The sequence below is a fragment of the Leptopilina boulardi genome, unplaced genomic scaffold, assembly GCF_019393585.1.
Source record: "Leptopilina boulardi isolate dan_hultmark-lab unplaced genomic scaffold, ZJU_Lbou_2.1 LbouV2_316, whole genome shotgun sequence".
NCBI classification, from domain to species: domain Eukaryota; kingdom Metazoa; phylum Arthropoda; class Insecta; order Hymenoptera; family Figitidae; genus Leptopilina; species Leptopilina boulardi.
This window is the reverse complement of record NW_026137881.1, coordinates 258,074-267,008: the sequence shown is the minus strand read 5'-3', so window position 1 is coordinate 267,008 and position 8,935 is coordinate 258,074. Positions and strand designations below refer to the sequence as shown.

At 23.9% G+C, this 8,935-nt stretch overlaps 1 protein-coding gene across 5 annotated transcripts; it reads left to right on the top strand.

Annotated features, from left to right (window-relative positions):
• Positions 1-3,037: 3,037 nt before the first annotated feature.
• Positions 3,038-8,850, top strand: LOC127283980 (apidaecins type 14-like). Of its 5 annotated transcripts, XM_051309198.1 has the most exons (14): positions 3,039-3,195; positions 3,547-3,640; positions 3,818-3,898; positions 4,322-4,399; positions 4,541-4,621; positions 4,774-4,848; positions 5,019-5,099; positions 5,483-5,566; positions 5,738-5,818; positions 5,958-6,038; positions 6,184-6,264; positions 7,978-8,064; positions 8,240-8,320; positions 8,493-8,850. In XM_051309198.1, the coding sequence occupies exons 2-14, from the start codon at positions 3,560-3,562 to the stop codon at positions 8,499-8,501; spliced, it is 981 nt and encodes a 326-aa protein (XP_051165155.1). In that variant the 5' UTR covers positions 3,039-3,195; positions 3,547-3,559; the 3' UTR covers positions 8,502-8,850. The 5 variants fall into 5 exon arrangements, with proteins under 5 accessions (XP_051165157.1, XP_051165156.1, XP_051165159.1 ...); XM_051309200.1 differs by lacking the exons at positions 4,541-4,621; positions 4,774-4,848 and having other exon boundaries at positions 3,038-3,195; XM_051309199.1 differs by lacking the exons at positions 4,774-4,848; positions 5,019-5,099 and having other exon boundaries at positions 3,038-3,195.
• The last annotated feature ends 85 nt before the right edge of the window (positions 8,851-8,935 follow it).

Here is an 8,935-nt window from a genome sequence, read left to right as displayed (position 1 = left end):
AAGTTCACAAAAAATACACAATTTAAAAAAAAAAATTTTTATTCATACATTTTTGAGTAAATTATGATCATTCAAAAATAAAAAATCATAAATTTCGGAGATTTTGAAAAATTTATATTTCGTAAACGATTTGCTAAAAAAAAAATTGAAAAAAATCTTGAATACTAGTGTCTCAATTATTATAGTTCCAAAAAAAAAAGTTTCAAAAAAATTTGAGATGTAAATGCAAAATTGAAGTTAATGGGAAGGTACCGGTGAAATTTCAGCTCATCGAAATATTAATGTTGTTAAGGGGTGTCAATTTTTTTCTTGCATTATATTTGGGATCTAAAATATTATTGTGAATTATTAAAATTTTAAAGAAATTTTTTTTTTTATTTATACCATTTTAGAAATTTTATTTTTTGAAAATATTAAAATTTTTAAAAATCCATACAATTGCGATTGTTCAGAATCGAGAAAAAAAATTGTGCCGATAAAAAATAATAAAAATTGTTATGAAGAAGTTCAATTATTAAAGAATTATTGATATAAAATTTAAACAAAAAATAATTGGTCTTATTTAGCGATAACAATTAAAAAAAAAAAATTTTAGAACTTAGAAATTATATATTTCACTATGAAAAATGAAAAAAAAAATTTTTTTACCCGTGTGGAAAAGTGATGTGGGCCCCCAGCGGGGGCCCTTATGGATCGCCCTCATGCCATGAGGGCCGCATATGGATGATCCATAGGGGCCCCTCATGGAAACGACATGCTCATCGATGAGGGCGCCCGCATGGGCGATCCATGAGGGTGCCCCTACGGGCGCCCTTATGGGCCCTCACGTTTGCCCTCATCTTGCCCTCAAGTTTGCCATAATGTTTTTTAATCAATAATATTAATAATAAAAGTTAATTAATAATAAATAAGCTTAAGTTATGAATAAATAACATATTTATTTAATAATTATTCAATTTTAAATTAAATTCTTACTCAAATTCAATTTATTAATTAACGTTCTAATTAATTAACTGTCGGATATAATTAAAAGTAATAATAAATTAATTAATTAAAAAATTAAAAAATATTTAATTTATGCATACTATTAACGGATATTTTCATTTTTCAATTAATTCATACATAGAATTAATGATTAAACGCAAACCTGAGAAATAAATAAATCTAACGCATGGGGGGAATCGAACCTACGACCTACGGACTATGAGTCTAACGCTTTACCAACTACGCTACGTACGCTACTTCAAAACGAATGCTAACTTCTTGATGCTATTTAAACTTCAAAAATACCTAACAAAGAAAAGTGCTTAACATCATTTAGTTAAATTAAGATATTAAATTATATTTTCCAATCAAATGCAATTTATAAAATATAATTAATTATATGCTTTATGATTATTATCATGAATCATCTCAGGCGAATTTTCAAAAAAGTGTAAATATATTTTTATTAAAAACGCGTTTTTCGTTGTTTTAAATCATTGGAAACATTCATTTTTTGTTGATAAAAAAATATTTGATTTTTGGACTTAGAAAATTTTGCTAATCGATCATGAGGGCGATCCATGCGGGCCCCTACGGTGGCCCTCATCTATTTTGCCATAAGTGTGAGTGTTATTTTCAAAAAAGTGTAAATATATTTTTATTAAAAACGCGTTTTTCGTGGTTCTGAATCATTATAAACATTAATTTTTTGGTGATAAAAAAATATTTGAATTTTGGACTTAGAAAATTTTGCTAATCGATCATGAGGGCGATCCATGCGGGGCCCCTACGGTGCCCCTCATGGATTCGCCATAAGTGTGAGTGTTATTTTCAAAAAAAGTGAAAATATATTTTCATTAAAAACGCGTTTTTCATTGTTGTGAATCATTATAAACATTAATTTTTTGGTGATAAAAAAATATTTGATTTTTGGACTTAGAAAATTTTGCTAATCGATCATGAGGGCGATCCATGCGGGCCCCTACGGTGGCCCTCATCTATTTTGCCATAAGTGTGAGTGTTATTTTCAAAAAAGTGTAAATATATTTTTATTAAAAACGCGTTTTTCGTGGTTCTGAATCATTATAAACATTAATTTTTTGGTGATAAAAAAATATTTGAATTTTGGACTTAGAAAATTTTGCTAATCGATCATGAGGGCGATCCATGCGGGGCCCCTACGGTGCCCCTCATGGATTCGCCATAAGTGTGAGTGTTATTTTCAAAAAAAGTGAAAATATATTTTAATTAAAAACGCGTTTTTCATTGTTGTGAATCATTATAAACATTAATTTTTTGGTGATAAAAAAATATTTGATTTTTGGACTTAGAAAATTTTGCTAATCGATCATGAGGGCGATCCATGCGGGGCCCCTACGGTGCCCCTCATGGATTCGCCATAAGTGTGAGTGTTATTTTCAAAAAAAGTGAAAATATATTTTAATTAAAAACGCGTTTTTCATTGTTGTGAATCATTATAAACATTAATTTTTTGGTGATAAAAAAATATTTGATTTTTGGACTTAGAAAATTTTGCTAATCGATCATGAGGGCGATCCATGCGGGGCCCCTACGGTGCCCCTCATGGATTCGCCATATGGATCAGCCCTCATGGGCCCCCGCCGGGGGCCCCGAACTCTTGAGGGCAAGATCGTGGCTTTTTCCACACGGGTAATTTTATAATTTTTTTTTATATTTTTTAGAAATTTTGATTTTTGAAAAAATCAAAAATAAAAGCATATGTAATTATTTATTTATTTATCAATTATGATAAACTTCAAAAATGGGAAAAACAGAATAAATGCATATTATGATCAGACGAAATTAATGGAATACGAAGATTATTTATAAATTTAAAATAAAAAAAAAATTATTATTAATAATAATAAATTCTAATAAACAAATAAATGGGATCCCCTGAAGTGTAAATAATATTGAATTACTTTTGATGTCTGTCAGATAAGAGCAATAAGGAAAACTTTTTAAAAGAAATTCATTTAATTTGTATAAAAATGATTCACAAGAATTGTGATTCCCCGATTCGCAGAGTTTAAGCTGTGCATACAAATAAATGCATCATATGTATTATATCTATACATATAAATGTTCGATAGTTCTCACACTATATATAAAGCTTCTTATTTCAATAAAGAGATTATTCTAAAGTCAGATTTACGACAGAGCGAACATATTACATTAAAGTGCTAAATAGTAAGTATAATAGTTTTTAATTAATATTTTATAAACTCCTATTTAAAAAAATAAATAAATAAAAACATTTTCTTTAAATTAAAATGGTTTTTTTTCTAATTAAATAATTTTATTGAAAAAGTATTATTGTACATTAAACTTTTTAGCATAAAAAATTTTGTAGTCAAAAAAATAATATTTTGTGGATATTAAATTTAATTTATAAATAAAAATGAGAAATTTTTAATTTGGTATTTAAAGAATTTTTTATTATAATTATCGTTTGCTAAATATTGAATTTAATTATTTAATTATTTTTAATAAATTAATTATTTAATTATTTTTAATAATTAAATTATTTTTAATTTATAGAACAAAATTCAACATGGCCAAAACTACTGGTGCCTTAATTGTAGTTGCACTTTTTGCATTTGCCGTCTTAGCATCTCATGCAGAACCACAAGAGGTAAACAGTAGTAATACATCTTTTTTTTTTGGTATAAACAAAGTTAATAATTTTTTACAATTTTTGTTAAATACAGAATGTTTGAATAAAAATTAAAATTACTTATTTTGACATTTTTTTTCTCAAATTTCTTGTTAATGAAAAAAAGAAAATATATTTTTATTTTTTTTTTTTTAGCGTGTTCGACGAGAGCCAGGTAGACCAGGAAATATGCCAAGACCTCGTCCAATACCAATTAGACCTAGACCACCACATCCCGTAAGTGTAAAAAATATATACATTGAGAAAAAAATTTATTTGATTCAAAAACTCGATTAATTGACTAATTATCAAATAAATATTCACTTTTGAAACAAATAATTTTTATTTGAATTAAATAAATTCTATTTGAACCAATAATTTTTGTATTTTAAACAAATACCATCTCAAATAATAATTATTTGATAGAAATAAATATTTATTTGATAATAGTCTAGTAATCGAGTATTAGAATCAAATAAACTTTTTTTTTTCATTATATAATTTAATTTTCTTATGATTTATTCAATATTCAATATTTGGTTTTCATTAAAATATATTTCATAATAAATTCAATGGAGTCTTTCTTCACTATAAAAAATTAAAAACCAATTTTGGAAATTTCGAAAGTAATAAAAAGTAAAAATCTTTTTGTTTTTGCAGCGTCTTCGTCGTGAAGCTGAAGAAAAAAAGGCTTTAGAAAATTTTGAAGTGGCAGAAGAAACATTAAGTACTTTGGAGGTGAAAATAAATTTTATATCTAAATTTTAGAAAACCCAATAATTTTCTTCATTTTTTGTAAAATATACGATTTTTGAATAAATATTTTATCATTCAACTATTTTGAAAAAATATAAATTAAATAAATTTTCAATTTTATAGCGTGTTCGACGGGAACCAGGTAAACCAGGAAATATGCCTAAACCTCGTCCAATACCAATTAAACCTAGACCACCACATCCAGTAAGTAAAAAAGAGGATTTATTAATTTTCTTAATTATTTTTAGTTTTCTTTACTTTTTTTTTGTAAAATTTAACGCTTTTCTATATTCAAAACAATATAAATATAAAAAAAAAAACCAAACATAAAAGTAAAAATCTTTTCAATTTTTTAGCGTCTTCGTCGTGAAGCTGAGGAGGAAGAGGAAAAAAATTTTGAAGAGGCAGAAGAATCTCTATCTACTTTGGAGGTGAATAAAAATTGAATATCTAAAAATCAGATTCAATTTTGTCATCTTTAACGATATTTTAATAAAAAATTTTAAAAACCCATCACTTTGATGATATTCCAATTTTTTTTTTTTTTTATAATTTACTGTAAACGAGAAAATATTAATTAAATAAATTTTCAATTTTATAGCGTGTTCGACGAGAACCAGGTAAACCGGGAAATATGCCAAGACCTCGTCCGATACCAATTAGACCTAGACCACCACATCCAGTAAGTAAAAAAAAATGATTTATTCATTTTCTCATTAATTACACTTAAAAAAAAAAAATTTTTTTTATTCAAATAATCCATTACTTGACATCAAATAAATATTTTTTTGTACCAAATAATTATTGAGATGGTATTTATTTCAAATACAGAAATTATTTCAAATATATTATTTATTTAAGTCAAATAAAAATTATTTGGTTCAAATAAATTTATTTATTTTAGATATTGATACCGATTATTTGAGATAAGGAAATTTTTTTTCAATGTATTAAGAAAAGTTTGTTTTCTTTAAGATTTTGACAAATTTTAATGAATTTTTTCTATTCAAGAAAAAAAAAAGAAATAAAACCAACATAAAAGTTAAAATCATTTCAATTTTTTAGCGTCTTCGTCGTGAAGCTGAAGAAGAAGAAGAAGAGGCTTTAGAAAATTTTGAAGAAGCAGAAGAATCTCTAACTACTTTAGAGGTGACAATAAATTTTATATCTAAATTTCAGAAGTCCAAATAATCTAAATTTTTAGAATTTAAAAAATTTTTTCTTCTTATTTTGTTAAATATCCGATTTTTGAATAAATATTTTAGTCGATATTTGGACTATTTCGAAAAATATTATTAAATAAAATTTTTCTTTTACTAGCGTGTTCGACGAGAACCAGGTAAACCGGGAAATATGCCAAGACCTCGTCCGATACCAATTAGACCCAGACCACCACATCCAGTAAGTAAAAAAAAGGATTTATTAATCTTCTCATTACTTAAGTAAAGTTAGTTTTTTTTTTTTTTAATTTTTCTGAAATTTAATGAAACTTTTCTATTGAAAAAAAGAAATAAAAGTAAAAATCTTTTCAATTTTTTAGCGTCTTCGTCGTGAAGCCGAAGAAGAAGATGAAGCTTTAGAAAATTTTGACGAGGCAGAAGAATCCTTAAATACTTTGGAGGTGAAAACAAATTTTAAAACCTAATTATTGGAGAATCGAATAATTTTTTTTTTTTTTGTTAAATATAAGAGATTAAAATTGAAAATTTGGATCAAGAATAATAAAAATATTAAATGAATTTATAAATAAATTTTGCCTTTTTTAGCGTGTTCGACGAGAGCCAGGTAAACCAGGAAATATGCCAAGACCTCGCCCAATACCAATTAGACCTAGACCACCACATCCCGTAAGTACAAAAAAAAATATTAATTTTCTTTTTATTTATTTTATTTTAGCTTTCTTTTAAACAAATTTTATAATAATAAAATGCTTTGTCTGTCCTTCTGTCCTAACTTCAAGTTGGCCTTTTTTGATTTCACGTGTTTTTTTGAATAGTAATCTTATGACGTGTCAAATTTTGACAATTCTTTTTCTCATTTTTGCCAAAGTTGTATAATTGTGTTTCCAAATTTTGGAATAAGTTTCTTAAAAATTCCAAATTCAAAAATTCAATTCACGAAGCTGAAGTACACGCAACGTTTACCAACGAAATTTTTTTTAAAGTTGTATATTGATTCAAAAATTGTATACAAATACAAAAAATTTATGATGAGAAAAAAGATGCGCCAGGAAATTTCGTACAAGATAGTAATTTGAAAAAAATTTATTTTTAAAAATTAATTTTTAAGGTACCAGGGGCCAACGAATACCTATTAAATATTAATTATAAAAACACAAGCCTCGAATCAACTTAAAGACACAAAAAAGTCGTTTTAGTCGATTTATAATAAAAAAAAAAGTGGATTTGTTTTTTATTTTAACAAAAATATTTTACAGATTTTTAAATAAAAATTTTTTTTTAATATTAATCCATTTCGAAGGGTTAAAGTTGAAATTTTTAGAAATAATTAAATTTCAAAAGATATTGTTAATTTTCAAACAATTATTAAATTTTACAGAACTAAAAATAATTTATCAAACAATTTTTGAAAAACATTTTTTAAATTTAATTGAATTTTCAAAGATTTAAAATTGAGATTTTTGAAATTAATTGAAACTTTCAGTGATTTTTAATTAAAATTTTAGATGATTTCACTAAAAATTTATTATAAAATGCGGACAAAATACAATAATTTGAAAATCATTTTTAATTGAAAAATGGTTTCAGAAAGTTGAATTTTCAAAGAATATTATAAAAATAGTTAAAAATAATAGAATTTCCTTAGAGTTATAATTGAAATTATTAAATTTCAAAAAAAAAAATTTCGATGGAAAATTTTAGAAATAATTAAATTTTAGATGCTTTTAAATTCAAATTATTATTGAAAATTCAATTAATTTTGAATTCAAATTTTTGAGAATAATGAAATTTTATTTGATTTTAAGTTTGGAAAATAATTGAATTTTAGTTCATTTTGAATTGAAAATTTTGGGAAATAATTGAATTTGAATTGAAATTTTGGATAATAATTTAATTTAAGTTCATTTTTGATTGAAAATTTGGATAATTAATTTTGAATAGAAATTTTAGAAAATAGTTGAATTTTATTTCATTTTAAATTGAAAACTTGGTAAATAATTAAATTTTAAATTGAAAATTTTGGATAATTATTGGATTTTTAATTGATTTTGAATTAAAATTTCGGGTAATAATTGAATTTTAGTTTATTTTGAATTGAAATTTTTAAAAAATAATTCAATTTTATTGTGATATATTTTTTTAAAATTATAAACAGTTGTTAAATTACATAAAAATTTTAATTGAAAAATAATTTTGATATAATTGAATTTGTGATGTATTTCATTAAAATTATTAAAAATAATTAATTTAGTGAAGAATCAATTTAGTTCAAAATTTGTTAAATACTTGAATTGAAGAAGATCTGAAGAAGATTTACATTTTATACTAACTGTTTTTATAGAACGAATGTAAAAATAAATTTTTTTTTATTTTTTTCAGCGTCTTCGCCGTGAAGCTGAGGAGGAAGAAAAAGATGAAGAATTCAAAAGTTTTGTAGATGAAGAAGAGTCCTTACTTGCTTTGGAGGTGAAAAGAAATTTTATATATCTTAATATTAGTCACATTAATAATTTTCGTTTTCTTTTTATCATTTTTTCTTATATATAAATTAAGGAAAATTTTTAAGTTTTTAGTTAATTTCTTTATTATAATATGAACGAAAAAAAATATTAATATATTAATAAATTTTAATTTTTTTAAGCGCGTTCGACGGGAGCCAGGTAGACCAGGAAATATGCCAAGACCTCGTCCGATACCAATTAGACCTAGACCACCACATCCGGTAAGTTTATTAATTATTATTATTATTTTTTTTTTAAATCTCTCTTAATTTCCTTAAATGTTCTTTCAATATTTTATCTATACCTATTTCAATTTTATCCTATACTTTCTTTTCATACTTTACAAAAATTTAATTACTTTTATATATTTTATTATTATTTATTTTATTTCAGCGTCTTTAAATGGACATTATTATTTCCATACGTATTTGAAGATCTGTATTACAAGAAGCTGTAAGTTTGTGAATTGATTTTATTCTTTAAAAAAGTTTTACGCTTTTTGAAAACTTAAAAATGTAATATATTTGTCAGTATTTATGGCTCAATTTTCAACGAAGGTGTATATTGTAAATATAATAGATTATAATTATCATATTTTAAATATGGTAAAATATTTGTAATAAAAATTCTTTTAAAATTTAATTGAAAAAATAATAGATTATAAATTCCATATTGTAAATATGGTAAATATTTGTAATAAAAATTCTATTAAAATTTAATTGAAATAAAAATATATTTAGTGAGAAAATAATATTTTTTAGTTTAATAAATTTATCCCTTGATTCCAAAATTGTAACCAATTTTTTAATTATTTAAAAAAAAATTCTGGCACGGTA

What these genes read in the sequence shown, in the direction of transcription:
- LOC127283980 (XM_051309198.1), top strand. Translation starts at nt 3,560, where the DNA reads ATGGCCAAAACTACTGGTGCCTTAATTGTAGTTGCACTTTTTGCATTT. An exon ending in AAACATTAAGTACTTTGGAG is followed by an intron (nt 4,400 to 4,540) that starts GTGAAAATAAAT and finishes TCAATTTTATAG; the next exon opens with CGTGTTCGACGGGAACCAGG. An exon ending in AATCTCTAACTACTTTAGAG is followed by an intron (nt 5,567 to 5,737) that starts GTGACAATAAAT and finishes TTCTTTTACTAG; the next exon opens with CGTGTTCGACGAGAACCAGG.